At 42.5% G+C, this 27591-nt stretch overlaps 1 protein-coding gene across 2 annotated transcripts in view; it reads left to right on the forward strand.

Moving 5' to 3' along the window:
* Positions 1 to 20682: 20682 nt before the first annotated feature.
* Positions 20683 to 27591, forward strand: part of LDAH (lipid droplet associated hydrolase) — a 79148-nt gene continuing 72239 nt past the window's right edge. The window contains exons 1-2 of one of the 2 annotated variants that reach the window (XM_037035493.1): positions 20683 to 20798; positions 25742 to 25897. In XM_037035493.1, coding sequence (XP_036891388.1) covers positions 25744 to 25897 — 154 coding nt within the window. In that variant the 5' untranslated portion in view covers positions 20683 to 20798; positions 25742 to 25743. Of the gene's footprint in view, positions 20799 to 22433; positions 22524 to 25741; positions 25898 to 27591 lie in introns of those variants that run through there. The other variant, XM_037035494.1, reaches the window with a different exon arrangement.

Below are 27591 nucleotides of genomic sequence, written 5' to 3' on the forward strand. Positions count from 1 at the left end.
AGGGCACATGCCTGGGTTGTGGGCCAGTTCCCAGCAGGGGACACACGAGAGGCAACCATACATTGATATTTCTCTCCCTCTCTCCTTCCCTTCCCCTCTAAAGATAAATGAATAAAAGAAATAAATAAAATAAAGGGTAGAGGCCAGGGATTCACAGGACAGCCCCTCAAAATACCCCTCAAAATAAAGAAATATCTGGCCCAAAATGTCAACAGTTGCTGAACTGTTGACCGCCGTTTGAGGGCGCCTTGTTTCAGGAGGGGCTCACAGGGTGCCCCAAAGACAAACACTGATCTCGAAAGGAATAGTCTTCTCCATACTGTACTCAGTTTCCACATCACGGCCTTCACACCATTTATAGGCCAGCCCCCATGAAAGAAATCCATGTTCCTACATTCATTTCCTCGGCCTGAAGTCTTGGGTGAGGCTCTGTTTGCTTGACTGTTTTCTCTGGCATGGTCTCCTCTCCACCAACTCGCTTTATGAGCTTGACTCTTGCTCTCCATAGAGACAAAGGCCAATATGGCCTCAAGTGTTATCCCTGCTCCAGGCCCCATTGCCTGGGAGAGGCTCCCAGGTCCGGCAGAAAGCCGGGGTCTCTGGCTCAGTCCAACCCTGTCGGGCCAAGGCCAGCCCAGGAACGTGGATCCGTAGGGGGATTTTCTGCTCCTTTCCCGCTGTCTTTCCAACATCAGGCTCTCCGGCATCTCTAGTCTTCCTTTTCTGCCTTCCCCGACTCCTCCTTCAGACGAACAGGGGAATCCGTGCCCCTGGCTGCCCGATGGGCTTGCCCCATCAGGAATCCAAACCTCANTTTATGAGCTTGACTCTTGCTCTCCATAGAGACAAAGGCCAATATGGCCTCAAGTGTTATCCCTGCTCCAGGCCCCATTGCCTGGGAGGGGCTCCCAGGTCCGGCAGAAAGCCGGGGTCTCTGGCTCAGTCCAACCCTGTCGGGCCAAGGCCAGCCCAGGAACGTGGATCCGTAGGGGGATTTTCTGCTCCTTTCCCGCTGTCTTTCCAACACCAGGCTCTCCGGCATCTCTAGTCTTCCTTTTCTGCCTTCCCCGACTCTTCCTTCAGATGAACAGGGGAATTCGTGCCCCTGGCTGCCGGATGGGCTTGCCCCATCAGGAATCCAAACCTCAGAATTCATCTCTTTCCAACTTCCATTTAAACCCCATTCTCAGATAGAGACACTCAAGAAAGAGTCGAAAAATCCATAACTGACAATGAACGTCTGACTGCTTCCAGGAAAAGCTGCCTGTTGACAAAGGCTTTATAGCTGGTGGGGTGAAAGACATGTGCATATAAAGCGCTTAAGTGCTTTCCCTCCCTTTGCCTCATCCGCTTTCAAATCTCTGCCCCGACACAAAGAGAGCAGGGGATTCCTTATGCCCAGCAGGACGATGGGAAGACGTGCTCAGGGCTCTGGGCGACCCAGCGGCCTGCTGGTGGTGCCTGCACACAACCTGCCAGGACTGAGCCTGGACTCTTCAGTTGAGGTCCTGGCTTGGCGGGGTCGGGCGGGGGAGTGGAGTGCTAACGATACGTCTCAGGCTCTTCTTTATCTGCTGACACAGACGGACAGCTCACCCCCCCATTTGGGGAAGACGTTACCGTCTCTGCCTGCCAGTCTCCTGGGCCTTGGCAATGCATGGTTGGAGGCAGCTCGGAGCCCTGAACACCTCTCTTCTCTCCTCCACCTCCCTTCCCCTCTCCTCCCTTCCCCTCCCTCTCAACCCTGACGTACAATCATGAGGTCAGCACTTTCTTCCTCAGCTGATCCTCAGCAGGCCCAGATCCCTTCGGGACAGACCAACAGGCTTTTACTTGCCGGATGTCTACGTTTCCTCTAGTTCCTTTCTGGTCTGGGAGGACTCCAGTTGAACCCCTCTCACTCCTCCTCCTGATTCTCACTCTGCCCTCTGGCCTCACTAAGGAAAGGGGACTATAAAAAGACAAAAGAAAACTGAGAATTTCATTGTCAGGCAAAACGCAAAAGCATTTAAGGAATGCCTGGGAATCCCTAAGGAGCCCTCATCTAGAGAGAAACGAATGACTAGAAAACACCCGCTTGCGCTCTGATCCGGTGTTAGAAGGAGGCGTGCCTCCCAGGGTAGGAGAGAGCGCCTGCGCAGGGCGCCCGTTTCCATGGCACCACTCGTTTAGTGAGTGGTTCTATCTCTCATCGTAAGTGACCTCGAGTTAACAGGTAGCTTTCTTTACTAGAAAATCAAAGCTTTGAAGTGATTTTCCACGTAATTCAAGAGGTCGAATATAATTGAGAAAATACAAAGTTTTTGCCGTTGTTGGTGATGTTCTTTTGGTCCCAATTTTGCTCTCCTTTCGTTGCTTTCCTGCTCAGTTGAACTTTACCCTGGATTAAACCTTCTCTGAGTGCAGGTTCAGCTCTGCCACCACCCACGGCCACAGTCGTCTCCATGCCGTCACAAGTTTGCACGGAAATCTCGGCCAAGTTGTTTCATTTCACACCAGCCGTGGCCTAGTAGAACGATTACCTAATGCAGCCCCATGATGTGACAATTGTTTAGTGACCCGCCTTGATGTTATCACTGCTGTAGTCATATCAGGTTGTCCCCCTCTCCTGCTAAACCTCCTTGTCCTAGTGAGCCACGGCCTGATCGTTCCCTCTAAACTTCTACAATGAAGTCACCATACGTAGCCCAAGGTTTTGCTCTGTTTTGTTTTCACAGGACATTTATGTGTCCCAAATAACTTTTTTTCTTTTTAGCTAAATCAAGCAGCAAAGCTTCTCGAGGTGCATTGGTTTGGGGTGCTGGGGATTATGATCAATGATGCGTTCCCCTATTCTATGTTAGTGGTGGAACAAGACAGACCGTAGAGAGAGCCTGTCCCCTCTGGTGCATCACGCTAAGCTTTTCTGGGGTGTCTGTGACCATCACAATCCAATCCACACTCTAGAAGCATAGGAGAGGCAGATGACTAGAACCTAAGGAAATATCAAAGACAGAAAACATGGGGTGGAGCTGGACCTTTTAGGCTGGGTTGGATTTCAAAAAGTTTAGAACAAGAGAAAGGCCCTCAAAGAAATGGACACCCTGAGCAAGACACCACAGTTGAGAAAGACCCGTTAAAAAAAATAAGTCAGTCAATGTTGGTGGAGATTGAGTTTCTTGGGTGGGGCATAGAAATAGGGAGAGCTAAGTAATTGGGTCAGAGCCAGAATATGTAGGGCTTGGCCTGGCAAGCTGGGTGTGGACTTTATTCTGGGTGGATTCCAATGATAAGAGTGACAGGTTTTAAAAACTGAATAATTAGGACACCAACTATGGAGAGAAAGAGGAGAGGGAAAACAAACTTTGTAGCAACCAGGCTGATCCAACTGAAGTCAGGTTAGGTATGGAGAAGTAGGCATGAGGATTGGTATGAAGAAGAAAAAGCCAAAGGTTAGACAATGTATATCAAAAGATTCTCCCAGTGCAAGGTCCAAAGGAGGCAGTCAACACATACTCATTGAGGTTGATGGTTCCAAGATTTGGGATATAAGTGGTGGGTAATGACATTTGCTAGGATTGGGAAGAGAAAACTGGGCATCTGGAGGAAGATCACAGACATGTTCTGTTTGTAGTGCTTTGGAGACAACCAGAAGGGATGACTACTTGGCATTGGACATGCAAATCCGGAGCTCAGGAGAGGAGATGTACCCCTTCTCCCCACCCCTGCCATGCAAGTCTCTGTTACTCAGGGGATCACGTTTAGTTTCACTAAGTTTTTAGAGCACAGGGGAAACCACAGAAAATAAAGGCTCCCTTCCAAGAAGAATGCACAGAAGGGAACAAAGGCAAGGGTGGAATCTTGAGGAGCATCAATATTTGCTGCTGGTCAGGATGCTCTGTGAGGCCAACTCATCGTGCCCCCCATGATTCCCACGGCATCTCCAGAGTCTAGCAGAGGCCCCGCACAAGAGCAGACAGTAAATGCAAACGGAGTCATGGAATGACAGTTCAGGAGCACGGAGACGGCATTTCATCAGAGGAATGGACAGAAACGGAAACTTACCTCTGTTGAGCATCAACCACCTGCCAGACATGTATTAGCTTTACTTGTGGTTTCTCCTTTAAAATAATAAAATGGCATCACCCAAAGCTTCACAAAGCTTAAAAGTCCAGCTTTATAGTAACCACAGCATTTGCAGTGTCTGCCTTCCCATAGACTCTCCCCAACTCAGAATATGTTTATGTTTAATCTTTACTTAAGGAGGCAAGGCAAAACAAAAACCCTTGGAACTTGGGGCACGCTTAACATTTTATTCCATAAAGAGAACTCCCAGATAACTATAAACCTTGTGGTTCTTCTGAGACTGTTGCACTTGTTCATTTAACTGATTGAGTCATTGTTTTCTAAGAGCCCGCACTGTACAACATGGGGGGAAATATATGGCTTAACCCACAAGAAGCTTGACATACAGTCAAAAGTGTGTGTGCATGTGCATGCATGTTGGTGAATATTTAGCTATGACATAATCCGGACACACTCAGAAGAGCAAGACTAATCCTGGTTGAGAAGTACAGGTATAGATGGAAGATCATGAAAGTCTTCACAAAAGAAAGGATGCACAAACAGAGCCCTGAAAGCTAAGCAGGTTTTGAGGGGTGTTTTGTTTCATTTGGTTTTGTTTCTAACCAGGAGGGGCCACATAAACAAAGATGATGAGACACAAGAATGCCAAGTGTGGAGTCTTTGAAAAGATGAGAGATGAGGCTGGAGCAGTACCCCGGAAGAGTTTTAAATGAGGGTGACATGACTAGATTTGTGCATGGCGATGACCCTTCTGCCAGCTGGTGTGGACACTGGATGAGAGCCTGGAAAGATGCCTGAACAGAGAGCTTTATGGCAAGGTTCCTCCCTTTTCCTCCTGTTGTCTATCTCACAAAAGCTTCAGGAGGGATGGGTTTTGCAGAATGACATCTGTAAGTAGAGTGAACCAACAGACTAGATTGTAGGCCTACATGTATGCAGAAATGGCTTTGCATCCAGCAGAGTGCTGGGAGGGGACAGTTGTAGGGGCAAAGAGAATAAAAGTAATACTGCTCGAAAAAGTAGCTCAATAATTTGGTCTAATTTGTACTTACAAGTGTTGATTTATCATAAACGAGATTTCTTTCAATCATTATTAGGTTTACACTTAGCTTCCTAAAGCCCCATCTGTGTTCTAAAACACTTCGCTTTATTGTCAGCACTGGCCCCAGGCCAAGCCCCAGCTCTAGGGGAAATGCAAAGCCCTCTTAACTTTGAGGGACCCAAAGGAAGATGCCTCCACTTGGCATAGCCTCTCGCCAGGCTCTGCTCTCAGTAACTCGCACTTTAATAACTCTGTTAACACTGACCATCATGCTATGAAATTCAAGTGAGAGTTGCAAAGAATTCTTATGGCCTAATACAGTCCCTAAAATGTATCTTAGAATATGGTTTAATCACCTCATCAATAGTCAAGAGATTTAACTATCCAAAACTTGTTTCTTAAAGTGCTGATTTGACTGACTTTCTCACATGTGCTTGAAGCGTTTTGTCCACATGTAACCAAATGACCTAGAGATTGAATTTCTAAAGCAATTTCTTAAGAGCCAAGAAGTAGGAATGGAAGGTTTAGACTACAGCTCAAGATGCCCAAGCCCTAGCGTGTCTGGAAACAGACCAAAGCAAAGCCACACGAAGGGCTGTCATTTGCTACCCTGGGAAACTTCTCCTTGTTCATTTTCCCTCCCAGAATAAAAATGCGCACTCGGTTTGGACCTTGGCAAGTGATTTCTATGCCACAGCGGATGATGGCTTAGGTCAGGATCTGCATGAGGAGATTTTCAAACAAAGATGAGAGCCAAGTGTGTGCCTTCCAAGTTCCCTTAATGCCTCTCCTTATTCTCGGCATCTCCTCCCCCTTGATCTAGAACCAGAGCCCTGGAGGGAGGTTTCTGAGACTTCCTGGTGGGCAGAAACCCAGGGTGGTTATCCAGAGCACAGCCACCAGTCCTCCTGATGCAAAGCAAGGAAGAAAAACGCCTCCCTAGGAAAACCCCCAGCGAAATCTGCAAGGACTGGCCATTTCCCTGTGCTTGGGGATACTATGTGGTAAGGGTCTCTCTAGGAAGAGGTGAAAATAGACCCACCTAACCAGTAGAGGCAATGTTACCATTTATTCCCCCTGAGGGCTTAATTCATCCACAAGGCTTATTTTCACCTTACATCTGATTGGTTTTAAGCAAGACATTTTCTCCCCAAGAACTCTATTTCAATGTTCCTTGGATTTATTACATTGAAAAAGTTTTAATAGAAACCTATTGTTCATCACAACCTATGAAATTAAACTTGTTTTCTTTTCTCCTTCTCCCTAGGCTTTAAGTTTTATTTTCACCTGATGTTATCATAGGAAAGAGCACCAGGTGAGGAGTCCAGAAGTCTGTCTTTCCGTCCGGACCCTGCCGATAGATAGCATTGGAAACCCTAGAAGTTCAGTCAGTCCTTCCTCATCCCTCAACAGGCACGCTTTCTGAGCCACTCACCCCCTGAGACCGCTGTGAGCTTCAGACGGGAACCACGTCTGTGAGAGCCACCAAAACCCTGCCATGGGCCAAAGCTAGGGAAGGGAGCTTCAGGTTTTCCAAAGATATTTCACACCAGACACCGTATAGTTTTGATGCACTTATTTGCCTCTCATAGAATCCGAAACTTTGCCCTTCAAATAGTTCGCATTCTTAGAACTAATTTAATTATAATCTGACTGCTGCATGTGTTTCTGGCCATATCTAGAGTCAACTATGAAGATCCAAGGCAACAGCTCTCTCACCTGGGAACGAAAGACTTCCATGGTTATTCTTCCATATCAAACTTGATTTAGACTAGATGGGATCAGGCCAGCACTGAAAGGGCTTCAGATCTGAGTTCACCAGCATGTCCTCATGGCCTGCCCGTGACCACCGGGCTGCGGCTGCAGTGACCTTGCTTCCGTGGTGAACACTGCACAGTGCTGGCTGCGGAGAACACACAGCCTCTGGGAACGAGGAGGTGGGTGAGGGGAAAGTTAAGGAGGAACACACTTCATACAGATTGTGAATTTTTGGAGGATGTCATGGGGAAGTTTTTCCTTTTTTTAAAAAAAAAACAAAGATTCTTTTCAGATTTCCACACTTCATCATTAAAAATTACGAGGATTTTCAAAATGTCTCTTTGACAGAGGAGATGATGTCTGCCCTGGGCAAAATCCTAGCAGTTTTCTCTTTTAACCAACAGCTCATCTAAAACCTTTTACCTAATCCAGAACATAACAGAACTTACAATGAACTTGGGAAAGTAGGAGCCCCCCAGATCAGCTGATAAAACACTGAGCTCTTCTTGGATGGAGCCTGTGTAAAATCTTCTGCACTTGTGTATAAACTGCTCAGAGCAATGTCTGTGGAGTTGAATTCAATATCTCCAAGTGCCAGGGACAACAAATGCACGGAGTGGGTCCAGGAACATATACGGAGAATAGAAAGAGGGATTTTCTAAAAATCTCAGTTTTGAGACCTCTGGCCAAGATGGAGGCATAGGTTGACACACTGTGCCTCCTCACACAACCAAAAGAAGGACAATAACAAATTTAAAAACAAAAAACAACCAGAAATCCCAGAAAACTGAACTGTATGGAAGTCTGACAACCAAGGAGTTAAGAAACAAATATTCATCCAGACCAGTAGGAGGGACAGAGATGGGCAGCCAGGTGGAGAGGACTCATGGCAAGGCAGGGGCTGGAGGATTGGGGTGGGTAAGGTGACAACTGGCAGAGTGGGTGGTTCCATATATTAGGGCAGATAAACTGGGAGGAACAACTGGGGAGTGAGACAGACTGCACAACCCAGGGTTCCAGTGCGGGGAAATAAAGCCTCAAAACCTTTGACTGAAAACATCTGTGAAGGTTGAAGCGGTGGAAGAAACTCCCAGCACCACAGGAGAGTTCATCAGAGAGACCTACAGGGTCCTAAAACATACACAAAACCACCCACCCAGGAACCAGCACCAGAAGGGTCCAATGTGCTTGTGAGTAGTGATGGGAGTGACTGAAAGCCAGCAAAGAGAAGAGCAAGTGGCATTGTTCTCTCTTGGACTCCTCCCCCACATACAGTGCCAAATCACAGTGACATGCATTGTCCCACTCTGATATAAACCTAAGCTCTGCCCCTTACTACACAACAGGTGCACTGAGACAAAAAATGGCCCCAAGGACAGAACAGATCAAAGCTCCAGAAAAAATACAACTAAGTGACAAAGAGATAGCCAATCTATCAGATAAACAGTTCAAAATACTGGTAATCAGGATGCTCACAGAATTGATTGAGTATGGTCACAAAATAAAAGAAAAGATGAAGGCTATGAAAAGTGAAATGAAGGAAAATACACAGGAAACCAACAATGACAGGAAGAAAACCAGAACTCAAATCAATGGTTAGGACTAGAAGGAAGAAATAAACATTCAACCAGAACAGAATGAAGAAACAAGAATTCAGAAATATGAGGAGAGGCTTAGGAACTTCCAGGACAACTTTAAACGTTCCAACATTCAAATTATAGGGGTGCCAGAAGGAGAAGAGGAAGAGCAACAAGTGGAAAACTTATTTGAAAATATAATGAAGGAAAACTTTCCCAACCTGGCAAAGGAAATAGACTTCCAGGAAATCCAGGATACTCTGAGAGTCCCAAAGAAGTTGGACCCAAGGAAGCACACACCAAGGCACATCATAATTACATTAGCCAATATTAAAGATAAGGAGAGAATCTTTTTTTCCAAACAAAAGTTGCCATGTGTTTATTAAAACATTTCTATTAACTTAAATATGCACAGCTGGCTCAAAACTCATTATTCACATATCACACATTCTGGAAAGTTTCTGAGAAAATCTATCAGGATGGGCTTCTCCTGTGACTCAATTGAACTCCAAATAATCTCTTCAGAAATCTGAGTGATGGTGCAACCTATATATCAGGGCCTTGCCCTTCTCATTCCCCAAAGCAGAATATCCACTTCTTGGAGAAAAATCCATGGTATGAACAAGAAAAATATTCTTCTTTTTAATGACTGGGATGTTTGAAAATACTGTATAAGAAGGAAGGTGAATCAATCTGACTGCTTCCTTCAGGAGAGAATCTTAAAAGCAGCAAGAGAAAAAGAGACAGTTAACCTATGAAGGAGTTCCCATAAGACTATCAGCTGATTTCTCAAAAGGAACCTTGCAGGCAAGAAGGCACTGGAAAGAAGTATTCAAAGTCATGAAAGGCAATGACCTACATCCAAGATTGCTCTATCCAACAAAGCTTTCATTTAGAATGAAAGGGCAGATAAAGCGCTTCTCAAATAAGGTCAAGTTAAAGGAGTTTGTCATCACCACGCCCTTATTATATGAAATGTTAAAAAGACTTATCTAAGAAAAAGAAGATAAAAATATGAACAATAAAATGATAACAAATTTACAACTTAACCTGAAAAACAAAAACGAAGAAAACAACTAGAACAGGAACAGAACCACAGAAATGGAGATCACATGGAGGGATACCAGGAAGGGAGTGGGAGGGGGAGTGAGAGGGAAAAGTTACAGGGAGTAAGGAGCATAAATGATAGGCAGAAAATAGACAGGGGGAGGTTAAGAATAGTATAGGAAATGTAGAAACTGAAGAACTTGTATATATGACCCATGGACATGAACTAGAGTTGGGGAATGTGGATGGGAGGCAGTATGCAGGGCAGAAAGGAATAAAGGGTGGGGGTTGGGGGGAATGGGACAACTGTAATAGCATGATCAATAAAATACAAATTTAAAAAATCTTGGTTTTGCTTTCTTCTCTGACATTGCTAACAAATGGAAGTGCTACTAAGTGAAACTTGGCACCTTTTTGCTGTACAACAGCCCTGGGTACAATAAATATACAGTGAATATCTGCTACTAAGTCTTGTTACTTCTAGGTCATGGCACAAGGAGTATAGGTACCTTCTAATAGTTAAATGATCTCCTAATGGATACACTTGTGCACTGATAAGACACGTTAATCACTTTCAACTTGTTAATGATATCATTTCACCTCTCTGTTAAATATTTCTAATCCTGCATATTATGCATTTATCTCAGTTTATGTCTTGAGGACATTTTGAATTATCTTAATATTGCTAATCACGTAATTACTTCAAGCAAGTTCAGCTTGCTTTTGTTTTAGGTCTTTCCTTTACAAATATGGACCCACCTAAGCAATCTTTATTTTATTATGTTTTAAGCACATACAGCCCCCTGCTTCTGGGACCTGTCTTACTGTCACTAAGCCCCTGCAAACCACAACCTGGACTCCTGCTGCTGCTCCCTAAAAACTTCCCAGCACAGTCAGACAACTGAGTTGTGCTTTACCACGGTCCAGGACGTGGAAGATCTTGACCTGATTCTGTCTTTCTCTTTGATATTTTATGTATGATGCTTCCTTTACTCAAAGTACTTAACAAAATAAAATTTCCAGGCATCCAAGATGGTGGTGGAGTAAGTGGATTTTAAGCTCTCTTCCTCCCAGAATCTACTGTAATTACAGCTAAAACATAGAACAATCGACCTGAATAACCAACTGAAGACTAGCTGAAGACAAGTCTTATAACCAAGGATTTACAAAAGAGGCCACAATGACAGTAGCATGAAGGACAGAGATGTGAAAAGGACATATATATGAAGGAACTCAAAACGCTAATTCAAAAGACCATAAGCACTCCCATGTTCAATGCAGTTTATTTACAGTTGCCAAGATATGGAAGCAGCCCAAGTGCCCACCAGCAGATGAGTGGATAAAACAACTATGGGACATTTACACACTGAAATACTACTTGGCTATAAAAAAAGAGAGAGCGAGAGAGCCCTGGCTGGTATAGCTCAGTGGATTGAGCTCGGGCCTGCAAACCAAACAACGGTGGTTCGAGTCCCAGTCAGGGCACATGCCTGGGTTGCAGGCCAGTTCCCAGCAGGGGGCGCACAAGAGGCAACCATACATTGATATTTCTCTCCCTCTTTCCTTCCCTTCCTCTCTAAAGATAAATAAATAAAATCTTTTTTTAAAAGAAAATTTTACACTTTGCAACACTATGGATGGAACTGAAGAATATTATGCTAAGCGAAATAAGCCAGTCAGAGAAAGACAAACACCATATGACTTCACTTATATGTGAAATCTAATGAACAAACTGAACTAATAAATAAAATAGACATAGACTCATAGATAGAGAGCAGAATGACAGCTAAGGGGGACAGGGGGTGGAAGGATTAAGCAAAAAGGAAAAAGGACTCATGGACATGGACAACAGCGTGGTGATTACAGGGGTGGGGTGTAAAAGGACTAAATAATAAAAAAACAATAAAAATAAAGACGTGTACTCATATCAAAAACATCAAACAAAGAAAAAAAGCATTACTTTGGAAATGAATGTAATATTCAATATCAGCATAGGTCAGAAATCATAATGAATGAGAGTTTTCAAGTTCAAGTTGTCACTTTGAACTGGGTAAACACTTATGAAGGACAAATATATGTGTGTGTGTGTGTGTGTGTGTGTGTGTATTCAGAACTAACTGATGACTACTGGGCCCTTCAATGCAATCAATGGTGATAAAAACACACTTTTGTCTCCAACCAGGTAGAATCAGATATGGAAAATCCATATGCCTGTGAACTGAGCACTTACTGTAGCAAAGATATTTTCCCATCAAAGCCTTAAGTACAAGTAAGGTGACATATCAAAGGAAGACATTTTTAGGGAGAATAAAAGCTACTTTCCTTCAGGAGAAAACCAGTGGGTATATGCGGGAAACTGTTTCACATGCCGTGGAAACGTAGCTCAGCCCTCGTGTGGAAAACCAGGGGGGTGCATGTCCACACGCAGGACCACACCCGGGGATAGGGTTTCCATGGGGAATCAGGCCAGTATTGTACCTAGATCGCTGTGAGACTTGCTTTTGCTAAAACTCCCTCACCCTGAATTGAGTGAGGCAGCAAGAGCTTACTGCAACTTTCTAAAATCTGAGCTAAACCTCCCAGGTATGGAGTGTCACCAATCCAGCAGCTTTTCCCTTTACATTTGCAAATATGCTTCTTCTTTGATATGATTAGCAACTGCCTCTCCTTTGTTGTCTGTAAAAGGGAACCACCAAAGCAAACCCCTGAATAGTAAATGAGGACTACCCTCCTTGCAATGGACCCAGGAAAACAATAAAAGCCTGTGGGGTCAGGCCCTCTCTCTCCAACCCAGAGAGCAGCCTTGCCATCCCTTTTTTCCCACTGGATTCCTGTAGTCCATATGCATTTGTTCCCAAACAGCCACAACATACACGGATCCTGCCGGCCAGGACCCGACACAGGTATACAGAGCTGGTGGGCGAGAGGGACTGACTTGCTGGAGTTTCACTCACAGCAACTTGGAAAAACAGGTGAAGTTGTCATGAAAACTGCTCTCCTCCCAACATTTTACTACTTATGCCATAGCTCACGATGCCCTTGAAAAATCTGATTTTTAAAAAGTACTGTGGATTTCACTTCTATAAAGGCACACATTTTGAATAGACTTTACTTCATTGAAAATTGAGTTGTCCACAATATGGTGTTGACCTTGTGCAGTGGAAAGAGCACTGAGTTAGCTCTGCCACTGACATGGGTGAGTTCACGTGACCCCTGTAGGTCTCAGTTCGTCGCCTGTAAAACGAGAGGGTTGGACTAAATACTCTGTGTGTGCCTGTCTACAGCCTATATCATGTGTGTTCACAATTGCGAAAAACTCAGTCCACCTTGGAGACTCTTACTTTGGGAGCAGGCCCTCTTGGTGTGAGGAGAGGCTGGCCTCTGGCTCACTCTTTCCTCCTGAATCCTCCCTTATTCTTGTAGTCCTTGGTTGATTCTTGTAGTTACCCTCATGCTGACTTCAGAAGGGCTGTGCATACCTTCAGACCCCCCCAAAGACACAGGCTCTTGCCTTTGCTTTCCTGAATAATACTTAAATGCAGCTGAAACACTTAAAATACATAGAGAGAGCAATAAATTGACTTATAAGCTATGACTTATTCTCACTTGGTGATCTACAATGTCCCACTCAGTTTAGGTCCCACCTATATGCATCCCGGGATAAAAAAGGCCACCTTGAACACTCCTTACCTGAAAGTGTCATTATGGAAACACAGACTCCTCATTACTCAGGCTGAGTGAGGCTCAGGGAGGGTGAGAAAGGCCCAGTTATGTCTTTTACCAACTGAATTGCCCCTTACAATGTTCTGGCCTATTTTTCCTCTTATCTATGTGAGAAACATCAAGAATAACCTCTTCAGAAGACTGCACACTTAACTTCAGCCCCATCATCAACTCAAGAGTCATGCCTGTCAGGACTCAGTATGATGCTTGTATTATATAGAACACAAGCAACCCCTGCTCTCCTACTTAGAAATAAAACAATGGGAAAGAGATATATGATATATTACATTTTACATATTATATTGCATTCTGTAGATGTGTTAGTCAGGATTAGAGTTAGTGCATGTAAGAGAAACTCAAAGAAGGGCAGGTTAAACACGATAAATAAACCTCTATCTCTCAAGTGAAAGGAGTGCAGAGGTACATAGTCCACGCTGTTAAGGCAGCCTCACAGCGCCAATCTCTAGGGCAGGCAAGAAAGGCTTCGCTGAAAAGGTTTAACATTTGAGCTAAAAGAAAAGAAACAAAAAGAATTAATTTGCCTCCCCAGTTGCCACACAAACGGGGACGTGTAAAGACAGAGGGATCAGAACAAAACCCGTAGGGAATCTCTAGATCCTTTAGACGCCTGGAGAGGGGGGATGGGGGCAAAATGGAAGATTAGGGTGTGATTACAAAGACCTCGCGTGCTGAAGAGAATAGTGCGGACTGTAAAACAGAGCCAATGAACGATTTTACCGGTGGGAATGACAGTCTGATTCTCACAACTGAAAGGTCATTCAGCACTTCCCCTGGGAGATGGTCATCAGTGAGTAGTGCGGGGGAACGCTGTCTTGTCCTCAATGGCTCCCCCCAGGAGAGGGTCTCTAACAGACGCTAAGGACATCTCTGGTGATGGGGGGAACTGGAAGGAAGAGCAAGGCAAATAACCAGGCTGAAAACACTTTCCAAACCTTCCTTGCAAAGACAAAACACACACATACACACACACACACACACACACACACACACGACAAGTCCAGTATAAACACATTCCAAATCTGTGGAAGTTGTCAGGGAATCTTGGGGCTCAGATACACATAAAGGAGGGAACACATTAAGAGATGGATAAAAAAGTAACAGATTTCATCCTGCTCCATTCTTTTGTTCTGTCTTATAGATCAGTCTCCCCCAGCACCACTTAAGTGCTATCTCACTCTTAGCATAATGGAGAGCCAATTTTTTAATCAAAAGCCATTTTTAGGATCAAAGAGAAACGTATTTCTAGGCAGATAGTATGTTAGTTATATCACTTAACATCATATGGTAAGGGGTATTCAACTAAAATTAGAGATGATATTCCCTGAAATTCTCAAAAAAAAAATCAAATGCCCCCAAATCGGGGGAAGAAAATTGAATCCTTTTTCTTCCAGGATATTTTTCTCAAGTACTAGCGGAAGTGCGAATGAGAGACAGGCCTCCTTTCCATCCAGTGACAAATGTAATAGGTTACATGAAACCACAGAAAATGAGTCTATTTAAAAATGTCAGATACGACACTAAAGGAAAACTCGGTCTTGTATTTTTTCCTCTTGATCATGGTCTAATAGAGACAATTCAGAAATGATTTCTTCTGAACTTGGTGATATTCATGATTGAAATAGTGTTGCTAATGAGAACAATGTGTAGAATTATTCCATGGAAAGCACTAATGATGCAAATCAGATGGTCTGTAGTTGTAGTTTCCCTGAAGATTATTTTTCTTTACGCATATTTGATTACTCAGATTAGCATACTGAAACTCAGATTTGTTCTAACATATAGAGAAGTGGGGTCTGTAAGGACAAACATTAGACAATTAACCAAATTTCCACTTTTTGCCACATAAAATAATGACAATCTAAAGCAGAGGTATTAAACCAAAAATACTATGTTCATGTATTTTTGGCATCTTATGTTTTTGTTTAGATCTACCAATATGTAGTGTTCTAGAAGACTCCACGTTAAAATAATTGCTAAATTGAAGGTACAACTCTTAATCAAGGGTGTAAAACTAAGATGCATATTTTGGAATTTAAATACCACCTGACTTCTTGATTATGCTTTAAAGAAAAAAATAGAATGTTTTCTTTTCTCTATTTAAAAGAATTTTAAAACTACCTTCATATCTCATTCTGTTTGTATCTCTGATGGTTACAGGAGACTATTACAGTTTTCTTCTGTAAGAGAAAACATTTATAAAGATACATTATGTCACGATGATTACAAGTCATTTCTGCCTATTTTAAAGAGTAACAAAATCTCAAGAGTTAAAAATCTGCAAACAACTAAGTAAATTTCTAGAACCATACCTCTAAGCTGATGGGTACACAGCATGGAATTTTCTCCAAAAATGTTGTTATTGAGGAATGTTTTTGACCAAAGAGTTGGCATCAAACAGATCTCGACTATGACCACAAATGTGTCATAAATGTGTTTGCAGAGCAAACACACAAGTACAAATTTTATCATATATTAATCAGCAAAATTATATCACAAGTTCCATAAAATATACTTATGCATTATTTGTTCAAAAGATGTTACTATATCATACTTAGGTATACATGACATATTATACAATATAGTATATAAAGGCAGATATAAAGGAACATAGAATACATGTACAAATATATTTATTTACCCAATATATGCAGTATCAATTTTGCTAGCTTATGCTACAATAACAGACAACCCCAAATCTCAGCAGTTTACACAACAAAGGTTTATTTCTTCCTCCCATTGCACGTCCTTCAGTGGTTAATTCCACCCCTACTCCACATCTTCTTCATTCTGGGACCCTGGATGAAGGACCAACCCCAGTCTGGGATGTACTGCTCTTGGGGTAGGGAGAAAGGAGGGATGGCAGAACTCCACAATGGTGGAATCCCACCACGGACCAACTGTTAACACTTCATTGTCAAAAACAAGCCACGCGGTCAAGCTTGATATCAACAGGGCCCAAAATCCCTCCATGGAAAGGGAAGAAATTATTATAAATAACTTTATCACTTGAGAAACTTCCTGAAAACATATTTATCCAAGCAATAGATCATTCAACTATCTTCTTCACAGGGCAACAGATCTCTCAACTGGGCAACTTGCTTATTATCAAATGAGTTTCCTCATCAGTACATCAGAAAAAATGGGATAGAGGAAAGAAAAAGAGAAAAACTCATAGCTGGAAAATTTCTATTTACAAATAAGATTCCAGTTAGGGGAAAATACCAAGAGAAGAAAAAGGGAAGACTCATAACTTTAAAAGCATTCAATAATGAATTTAAAAAGAAAAACACGTAAAACTACTATGTAAATCCAAGGACTGCTTCTTGCAAAAAAAAAAAAAGTCTTAAAATATATAAACATATAAACCTTTGTGTCATCTGACCAAGTGGGGGAAGTGTGAGATCCCACAAAAGTACAAAGTTGGAAAGAATGGAATAACCACAAATACAGAGGAAACTGAAAGATTCATAAGCAACTACTTTACTCAACTCAAAGCAAATAAATTTGACAACCTGAATTAAGAGAATGATTTTTAGGGAAATATAAATTGTTGATAGTTCCAATACTACTTATTTGTTCCAGAGCATAGAAAATAAAAAGAGGTTAAACTTCTAGCTAATATTCTTCACTTCACTGCAAAACAGAAATGGCCAAAGCTTTTCTTTAGTTGGTATATCAATCACCTATTGCTACTACAATAAATCACCAAAAATTTCGTGATTTAAAAACAACACAAATTTATTATCTGAAATTTTCTGGAGGTCATGTTGCATTCAAAACCGCGAGAACAAATCTCGGAGACTTTTAGGGTTTCAAAGGTGTTACTTTATTGGCCAAGTTTAACCTGCACAGGGGCGAACTCTCAAAGTATCCAAGGACACGGTGCCCGCGAGGGCTGTAAACGGGAGTCTCGCCCAACGCTTACAGGCTTAGGGTTTTATGGAGGCGCGCAAGCAAGCTGGATACAGAAGCAGATGTGGCGGTTAGCAGTTGGCTCAGGGGCACAATAGGGTTACTTATTATTGGTGAGTTAACTCGTGCACTGGCTCGTGCTCCTTTACTTGATTGGTCAGTTGAGCTCGTGCACAGGGGTAAAATTTCTCCCCCTAGTGACTGTCCAGATGGCTATCTGCCTGACTGACCATTGTTCTGGCACACCCTGTTCTTCGGGTGTGTCCCGGAGCCTCTTTGCATTAGTTAGCAAAACAACTTTTACTTCCTTATAGCTACGCTCTGGCTAGTTCCCCCTTGTCCTCAACAGTCAGAACTTCCAAGAACTTCACTGAGCTAAAGTTATGGTGGCAGGCCTGTGTTCCTTCTGGAAGATCTAGGCAAGAGCCCATGTCCTTCCCTTTCCCAGCAATCGGCTGGCTGGCTGCCTGCACTCCTTGGTTGTGGCCCCTTCCTCCCACGTCTAAGCACACCATAGCCTGCCTCTGCCTTTCTTCCTTTCTCTTTCTTTCCTTCTCTCTCCCGCCCCCCTTGACTGTTACGTCCACCATCCTTTTTTTGTCTCCCTCTGCTTCTATTGTCACATTATGGTCTCTTACTCTGGTCTCCTGCTCTCCTCTTAGGTGGACCCTTGTGATTACGTTGGACCCACCTGAATAGTCCGAGATAATCTTCCCAACTTAAGATCCTGACCACATCATAATCACATCTGCAATGTCCTTTTTGTCATGTAATGCAGCATATTCACAGGTTCCAGGGATTCAGGCATGGGAGGCCATTATTCAGTCTATAAGAGTTGGATAGGTTGAAAATATGAAAAGATACTTTGATTTATGAAAAATTCCATTCTTATTTCACTGGGGAATATAAAGACTCTACTAAAAAAATACGGAATGATGTGTTAAATTACTGTAGCAGTATAAATAGCTCAAAAACCTTGTTGAACAGAGCAGTTTCTGAGGAATCCAACAAAATGGGAACATATTGTCCTCTAAAAGAATATTCATCTGTACCTAGTTCCAGTCTTAATTTTGTTTTTAACTCATAGAGACAGTTGAACAACTTCTCCCATACTTTTCTTATCTGCACCCTGCCCTAACACTAGAAGCTTCTTTCATGGTATGGTTTCATTGAGGGGCACTAATGGATTTATATTAACAGATTAAAATTAAACATTTGGAAATACAGTTGCATTATATATGGTGAATGACCTTGAAACTCTCAAAATAAAAATATTCTTTTTTTCTTTTGTTCTTTTTTCCTTTTTTCTTTTCACATCATCTTCAATTTACATATCCTAATTCAAAAAATGTCCAAACAATAATTTGAACTTTCTGTGTAATGGCATGGTAAGGAAGATGGGAGCGTATTTTACTGATAAGTGTAGTCCCTTCTGACATTCTCATAAGATCCACCAGAGATATTCTTTCCTATCATAAACACCTAGCTTTACCATCTGTCTCACTCTCATTGCTACTGTGGGCCTTCCATCTCTCCTGCAAAGTGGCCCCAACTACTCTCTTACCGCCATTAAATTGTCCCCACCAATTAGGCAGTTTCTAAGAACTGTCTTCAATAGTCCCTGCAGGGCTATCTGGGCCATGTCAGAAATGCCAGCATTTTTTCTTCTCTTTGTCCTCAGCGGTGTTGCCCATGAAGTGGTAGAAGGCTCTGACACCACCTCTACTGCGACTTCCTCCCTATATGCACTGCATGTGCTTGACAGTCCCCTGAAATCATCTCATGTCCATGGCACTCTGCTTGCGGCTTCTCTGCTCAACAAGAGGCAGATTTCCCTGGTACTATGTGCTCATAGATTCGTGAGAAAATGACTTCTTTCTGCTTCTTAGGACTCGGACTTCTGGGTCTATGTGAACTGGGCAAAAGGGGGACCATTTATCTGAGACTATCCTCCTGAACTTGTCCTCAAGCTTCTCCTCCTCTTCTAGGCCTATGTTAAATATTTAGCACAAAACTTGGCACATACTAAATGTTCGATAAATATTACCTGTTACAAAACTCTCTCTCCTGCTCATCTACGTTCCTTAAAGTTCCATAATTAGCCTATTCTACACAAACCCCTACTTATACTTTGAAGCTTTCTTTTGATACATTGCTTGCCACTCAGTGGCAAGCTAAATAATCAGAAAATCCACATTGCATCTTTCTGTGGACATTGTTAGATAAATGAAATGCAGAGTCAGCCCCTGAATGCTTTCATGATGAGTCCCCAAATGCCCCAGAAATAGGTCGGCCTCTCACCAACAGCCAGTGAGAAACAGTGTTGGGCACCAATTACATGGTTGAGCTTAGCAGTGGGTTCTCCAGCCTCAGTGGAACTCTGAGATGTCTGCAGCCCCGACCAACCAGATGGGCTACAACCATGAAAGGCTACAAGTTACAATCTTCCAGCTGGGCTGAACCCCCTGGGTTACTTTTTCAGGCACTGTCTTATGTAATGAAATCAGAGACATAAATCACTTGAAACAATGCATTACACATGCGTATTTGAAAGGATTGAAAGAACTGAAAGACATCCTGTACTTGAGAATAACACACACCCCAATTTTTGTGCATAGTGAACAGCGCATTAGTAACGAGGCACAGCACCTTGAACAAACATACCATGCAATGTAATCACTCATTTATTTTGTGTATTCGTCTATGTTTCCAGATTCTATGGTCACATATTAATTTTGACATCAATGGGTAAGCTGTGAGGACTAAAACCAGGTTAATTCGTGGAAAGCTCTTAGGACAGCGAGTAGCTTTCTCTAAAGGCGTTGTGTCATCTATCATATTTATTAAATAAACTAAAAAGGGGGAGAAGTTAAGAAGAGGAACAGTCTACTTCCAAAATCTGGCTGGATAGTGAGTGGTTCATATCACTGAGATGCTGAATACAAAAGGAACAAGTCTTCCTTCCTACTTGCAGGTGAGAGTCACTGATGGCTTGCTGGTCTGCTTGTCTACTTTTCCCCCTAGCTATAAGACTACGTCATACTCACCACCGCATGTCTTGCACAGATATACACAGATGCCCCAGTTCACAAGACGAATATGACCTTCGTCTTCATGGAGTCTGAGTGTGGCATGTTCCCACTACCTCACAATAGGCATCTTCTGCATGTTGCCAAAGTGTGAAGTAGCATAGGCTGGCTATATTAGTGCTAATGAAGCCACCCGAGAATCAGCTTTCCTGTGTTTGTGAGGAAGGAAGAGACGCCAGCAGTAAAGGAGGAAGAGAAAAACGGGCAGAAGGAAAAAGAGGAAGAAATGCTGAAAACGGGGAGGGAAGCCGAAAGCTCATCGTGGATGGCTGAAATCAGAGAGGGACGACGTTCAAAAGAACGGGGACAGTTCCAACAACGCGACACCCTCCCAGGGATCTCGCCGAAGGTGAACCACCGGCGTCAAGCCAGGGTCCAGAGCCTCCCACACCGCCGCACGCCGCGCGTCCCGAAGGCGCCGGTTCCCCGTGGGCGCGCGCGTCGCGGAGCTGTGACGTCAGAGCGCCCGAGACTTCCGGACGCAGTGACGCCTCGGCAGGGCCGTCACGGAGGAGTCCGCTGCCTTCTAGACGAACAAGCGAGCCTCCGCCTGCCGCTCTCGGGGTGAGTTTGCGAGGGGGAGGACGGGCAGGCGTGCGGGAGCCGGAGCCCTTGCCTTCTCAGGCTCCGCGCGGACGGCCCGCAGGGGCGAAAGTAACGGAGTAACAGTGCCGAGACCGCTCGGGGGTCCGGAGCCACTTTGTCCGGGTGGCCCTTGGGCTGCTGGCCCAGCAGTCGCTTCTCTAGCAAAAGACAAATGCCATATATATGTGATTTCACAGATATGCGGAATCTAATGAACAAAATAAACTGAGAGGCAAAATAGGAACAAATTCATAGATAGACAATCGAATGGAGAACTGACTGACAGCTGTCAGAGGGAAGGGACTAAGAAAAAAAAAAACTCAGACAACTGTAGGGTGATTACCAGTAGGAAGCGGCGTGGGGAACGCGGGGAATAGGGTTGAAGAGGGCAAAGGGAGAGGCTAATGGTGACGGAAAGAAACTTGACTTTGGTGTTGAACAAACTATACGGTGTACAGATGATGTATTAGAGATTTGTACACTTGAAACCTGTATAATTTTATTAACCAATGTCACCCCAATAAATTCAATATAAATAAATAAAGAATAGGAGCCCAGAATGTGGTTACTATAAGCAGTATACAAAGATCTCTTGCACACCAATAAGAATATAAATAACCCCCTTAGGATCCAGACAAAGGATGTGAATGAATAATTTACAGAAAAGAAAGTCCAAAAGGCTAGCAAACATGTAAAGGTGTTCAAATAGACTGGTGGTCAGAGAAATGCAAATTAAAGAATGAGAGTTTATACCCTAACACTATAAGAATTAAAAATAATGGAACCACTTACTGGTAGTAGGATTGTAGGGAAAGAAAGCTTGCTAGATTGCTAGAGGAAATGTGATTCTTCGAGTGTGCAAAGCAATCTGGCAACACCTATTAAAATTCAGCCCACTAATTGCACGCTTGGGAATCTGGCCTTTAGAAACAAAATGTGTTATATGCGGATATATGTGAGAACATGAGGATTTAAGAAACAGTCCCAGGAACAGTCCCTGTCAACAAGACAGGGAGATGGCCATACAAATTATGGTGCATCCACATTATACAACCATTCAGAATAGTGACTTAGAGTTACAATGTCAACTTAGCAGGATTTTCTTGTATTATTAAGTATAGAAACAAATGCATAGATGTGTGTAGAGTGTGCTCCTATTTCTCACACACTGACCACTCATTTATTAAGATGTGTATAAATGCTTATGTATACGTGTGATTATAGAAAAATATGGAAGACCATACTGAGTTAATAACAGGTTTAGAGGTGATAGGCATAGGGGCGAGGAGATGTAGAGATGACACACACAGAAGATTTAAAGATAACCATTTAAAACTCTAGCATATTATATCTCATTTATCCATTTAAATGAAATTGTTTTTTAAACAAAGAACATGACACCCAGGTTCAAATGCTGGCTCCACCACATTCTGTATACTTTTGTGGAATATTTGCTCTAGTTCTCTGAAATACACCATTGGGATCTGGACAGGAATTGCAGCTGATACATTGTTTCAGAATCTCAGCCACCACCCACAGGGGTAAGGCCCACCCTTTTCATGTCTCTGTCCTTCCTACCAGTCTTGATGTAGCTTCCCCTATGAATCCTTGGTTATGAGACTTCTGTTCAGTTAGTCTTCAGTTGGTTTCCCAGGCAGATTGCTCTACATGTTAGCTGTAATTCCAGTTTGCTCCTGGGAGGAAGTAAGTGTAACATCCACTTATTCCATCCGTCACCATCTTGGATCCTTTGCTTGTGTCTCTTGGCATTTTTTAACTGTAGCTATTTTAATGGTTTTATGGTGGTATTCTTTGTTACTTTAATTTGTATTTCCCTGACAATTCATGGTGTTAAGCATCTTCTTAGCTGCTGATTAGTAATGTAGATCTCTTCTTTCAAGTACATATTCAGAGCTTTCTCTGATTTAAAAAATTAGGCTGCCTTTTTTTATTTAGTTCTAAGGATTCTTTATATATTCCATATACAACCTTTTGTCATAATATGTATTTTCTGATGTAACATGTTCTCCTTTCCAGTGTCCTACATGTTTTGTTTGTTTGAAGAGCAAATGTTTTCAGTTTTGAAGTCCAATATGTCATTTTCATCTGTTATTTTTGTGAGTCTCTGTCCTAGCTAAAAACCTTTTGCCTAATCTAAACTTACAAATATTTCCTCACATATTTAGCCATAAAAATGTTATAGCTTTGTCTTCTGCATTCATGTCTGTGATAGATTTGGGTTAATTGTTCTGCATGGTATGAAATAAGGATTATTGTTTATTATTTTCCTATAGTACGAAGTTTTTCAGGTAGTATATGATGAAAACTTTCGAATTGCATTTAACATCCATCCAAAATAAATTGGCATGTATATATAGAAATATATATAGACTTGCATATATCCAGTACATGTGTGGATCTATTTTTGAACTATCTTTTCCCTTTCTTTGGTCTTTATGTCTGTCATTTCACCAATGCCATGCTGTCATGACTACTTTGGTTTTATGGTAAGTCTTAAAGTCATGTAGTGCTAATCTGCTGAGTTTTCTGTTTTTAAAAATTACTTTCACTATTCTAGCTAATTTTCATACCCACATGTAACCAGCTTTTCTGTTCATATAAAAACTGCTTCCAGACTTTTTATCCATGTTGCATTGAATCTATACATCAATTTTTGAAGAGTTAGCCCCATAATGACACTGAATCTTCCAGTCCGTAAACATGGTATAGCTCACTCCATTATTCATGTCTTTTTCATATCTCTCATCAGTGTTCTACAATTTTTAGTGAAGAATGTTACATAGCTTTTGATAAATTTATTCCTAAATATTTATGGGTTTGGGCCTATTATAAGTGTACTTTTCTGTTTTAATCTTTCCATTGTTTGCTGCTAATTCTATAAATGTAAAATTGTTTGTATTAACTTTTTACCCCACAGTCTTTTTTTGTTAAAGATTTTATTTATTTTTAGAGAGAGGGGAAGGGAGGGAGAAAGAGAGGGAGAGAAACATCACTGTGTGGTTGCCCCTTGCACGCCCCACACCAGGGAGTGTGGCCTGCAACCCAGGCATGTGCCCTGACTGGGAACCAAACCAGCGACCCTTTGGCTCGCAGGCCGGTGCACAATCCACTGAGCCACACCAGCCAGGGCTTACCCCTCAGTCTTAATAAATTAGTTATAGTAATGTTTTGTAAATTTCTTAGAATTTCCTGCATGAACATTTGCCAAGAGATGGAGGCAGTTATATTTCTTCCTGCGTCATCTTTATAATTGTTCTTGTGGTTGCCTTATTTCAACAGCTGGGACTTCCAGTGTAATGCTGACTAGAAAGGGTGAAGGGGGACTGCCTGCCTTTTCCTCAAATATATAGGGAGGTCATTCAATGTGGTTATATTGTAAAAATATTAATAATGTGATCTAAAAGTGTTTCATAGATGCTCTTTATCAGTTTTTGTTGGTGGTGCTGTTTCCTCACGTCCCCTTTTCTGCTGCCTTCTGGGTGTAGGATCAAGGTCACTGCTGTGGCAAGAGTTACTTGATTCCTCTGGGACACTTGAAAGGCTAGAGGTTGCCTTCCAGAACTGCCCAGCTTACAGATGGGGAATAACCATTTATGTGCTGTGTTCTGGCCTTGTTGGCTGCAGTTGCCCCGGGGGCCCTAACAGCTTCCACGCTGGGATATACTTACCTTTGAACTAAGCAGGGTGCTAGTGGCTTCCCAGAAGGTTTTAGTTTTCAGAGAAGGGGAAGAACATTAGAGTGGAGATTTATGGTTAGATCGGATTTGGAAAACTAACAATATTCGCCAGAATCACCCAGCACAAGTTGCCTAAGTCTTCAGGCTCAGGTCTTCCATCTGAAAAATGAGGAAGGTAGAAGTACCAACAACATAAAGTGGTAGTGAGTATTAAATATGTTCAAAATGTTAAGCACTTGGCAAAAAGTTAGCTCTGAATGCATGTTGGTTTTCATTATTTTGTTGGTGGTAGATGCCAGTTCCTCAAAAGTGGGACTTCAGGGATTGAGGTAGAAGAATATTATTTTCAAGAAGCAGAATGAATTGCAAAAGCCAGAAGAAGGAGCAGATTCCAAATCCGGCAGAGCCACAGGCCGGCACCCCAAGTCAGCAGGCCAGCAGGTTGGGGGTCACACACACCCTTCCAGCCAGCCCCACTTCCACATGTCAGGGGTCTCATTCCAGGTGGGCTTCCAGGGCAGAGTGGCTGCGTGGGAAGAGGTCAGAAATGCAGAGGCAGGCGGAGGCCAGGCAGATTCCGAGGGACCCTGGGTGCGGGTGTCAGCCTGCAGCAGGACTGCACGGGGCCTAAGCTCATTTTTTAAAAATGGACCTGTCTTCTGACCCAGCAATTCCACTTTTAGTCATTTCTGTGAAGAAACCTGAAACACTAATTTGAAAGAATACATGCCCCCCCCCCCACGTTCATAGCAGCACTATTTGCTGAATACAATAGCCAAGATTTGGAAGCAGCCAAAGTCCATTAGTAACTGAGTGGATAAAAAAGCTGTGCTACATTTACACAAAAGAATACTATTCAGTCATTAAAAAGAAGGAACTCTTACCCTTTGGATGGGCCTGGAGGACATGATCCTAAGTGAAGTAAGCCAGTCAGAGAAAGACAAATACCATGTGATCCCACTCCTATGTGGATCCTACTCCTCTGTAGTCTAATTTCACCAAGTCACTAGGACTGTTTCTTCCTAGTCTTGTGGTTTGTTCGAGGGGTGGTTGTTTGGCAACCCTGAAATGCATAACAGCTGAGTGGTCACCTGTCTCCCAAATCGCCTCAGGGCTTTCCTTCTAACTATGTTGAAATTTGCCATTTTTATTCTTGAATATTGTCCTTGGCTCAAGGTTTTACATTTTAGTGACTCTTGATACTGTTTTTCTTCCCTTGTTTAGAAATGGACTCAGAAGTCCTGGAAGAAGTTCCCGTGCATGAGGAATTCATTCTATGTGGTGGAGTTGAAACCCAGCTTCTGAAATGTGGGCCCTGGACTGACCTCTTTAATGGCCCAAGTGCAGACAGGCCTAAGCTGCTTATTTTCGTTATTACTGGTAAGTTCAGAAGTCTGGATGAGGAGATTATACAGGTACTTGCAACTATTTCTGATTTCAGAGAGAACTTGGTGAATATGAAAAGCCTTATGGGAGGGAAAAGATCACTCAAACCGTTGATAACAACCACCCCTAGTAGTTGGGTGGCTGGGCTTTTTTTCTCTATGCCTTTTTGTGTATAATGTTACTTAATATATGTGTATGTATGTATATACATATATATCAATTGTAAGTGTACCATACATATAACTTTGTCGTTTTTTTAAATTTTTACAATTTTTAGGATAATTAGAACTTTGTCAAATATTTTTTCAAAGTTTTCTAAATAACTTCTTTGTCTCATTTCAAGATGACTGTAAGTAGAATGCTGACTTATTCTGGGACTCAGCAGCTGGGTCGTTTGTGTCTTGTGGGGGGTCGCCGTTAAGAGAATGTTAGGGGCGGATGCTTGACTGTGGGTGTTCATAGCACTTTCTGAGTTGTAAGTAAGTTGAATGTATGTATCAGCCTTAGAGATTAAAAGTGGAACTTTAAATATGTATTATGGCACATTATGTTTTGTTACATTAGACTCTATCACTCATATAGCTAGGACTGTGAGGGCTATTATGGTTACATTCTTTCCCTGTACATTGTCGTTTGTTTTCTCCGAGTTAATGATTGTGTCTTTCATTTGCTTAGTTGTCTATGTTTTTTATCACTAATTTATCCTAAAACTGTTCTCTAGAAGTGAAAAAAATATATTTTCAATGCCCTTGAATAATCTGTCAGTTTTTGTTTTTTCTTGGTGCACTGTCCCCTAGAACTCTCTGGTCTTTGGCCCCATCTGAGCCGATGGCTCTCCCAGGCTGTGGCACAGGACTCTAGGGATTTCTTCCACTTTTCTCTGGATTAAATTCCCTGTTTCCTGGGGTCCGTATTTTCTGTCTTGGTTTATTCCCTTATTTTGGGAGGAGCAGATCCCCAGTAGCGTCCTGAGAAGAGGTGCATGGGAAGTAACCTTTTAAAGATCCAGCAGGTCAGAGAATGCCCTAACTTCTAGGTTGGAGATAATGTTTCCTGTAAACGTGAAGGGCGTTTTTATTGTTTGCCAGGATTCAGAGCTGCTTTTGAGAAATCTTGATACCATTCTGATTTTTGGTCTTTTATATGTGGAGCTCCCTTGTCCAAAAAAAAATTAGATCTTTTCTTTGTTCTAAAATTCTGGTATTTTTCAATGAAAGACCTTGATATGAATTTTTTCCTCATATATTACATTTGGGTTTTGGTGGTCCCCTTACACTAGAAATTTATATACTTTCATTCTAAGAGTTCCGTTCTCCCTTTTTTATAGTCTCCTGTTTTGTGGGTACCTTCTCATTTTCTTTGGCTCCTTGCATTTGTTCAAGTTTTTCTATGTTACTTTTTCTGTTTGCATTAGTGTTTGTTTTTCCCTAGATGCTTGGTGACCCTTGATGGCCCTTTCATTTTTTATAGACACAAAAAAATGGAAAGGAGTTCTGTGTTAAAGGCAGGGCCGGTCAGCAGGTGTGCCCACATTGACCCGCCACCCTGGTCAGACGGGCTTTCCAGGCAGGACATGGGACTTCGGTACTAAAACCGTCACAGTAGTCCTGGACAAAACAAGATAGTTGGTCACCCTAGGTAATCCTCAGCCTGAGGTGACTGCGTAGGGCCCCAGCATTTCATTGGGG

The sequence above is a fragment of the Sturnira hondurensis genome, unplaced genomic scaffold, assembly GCF_014824575.4.
Source record: "Sturnira hondurensis isolate 20B ecotype Veracruz unplaced genomic scaffold, ASM1482457v3 Scaffold0022319, whole genome shotgun sequence".
In the NCBI taxonomy this organism is placed as follows: domain Eukaryota; kingdom Metazoa; phylum Chordata; class Mammalia; order Chiroptera; family Phyllostomidae; genus Sturnira; species Sturnira hondurensis.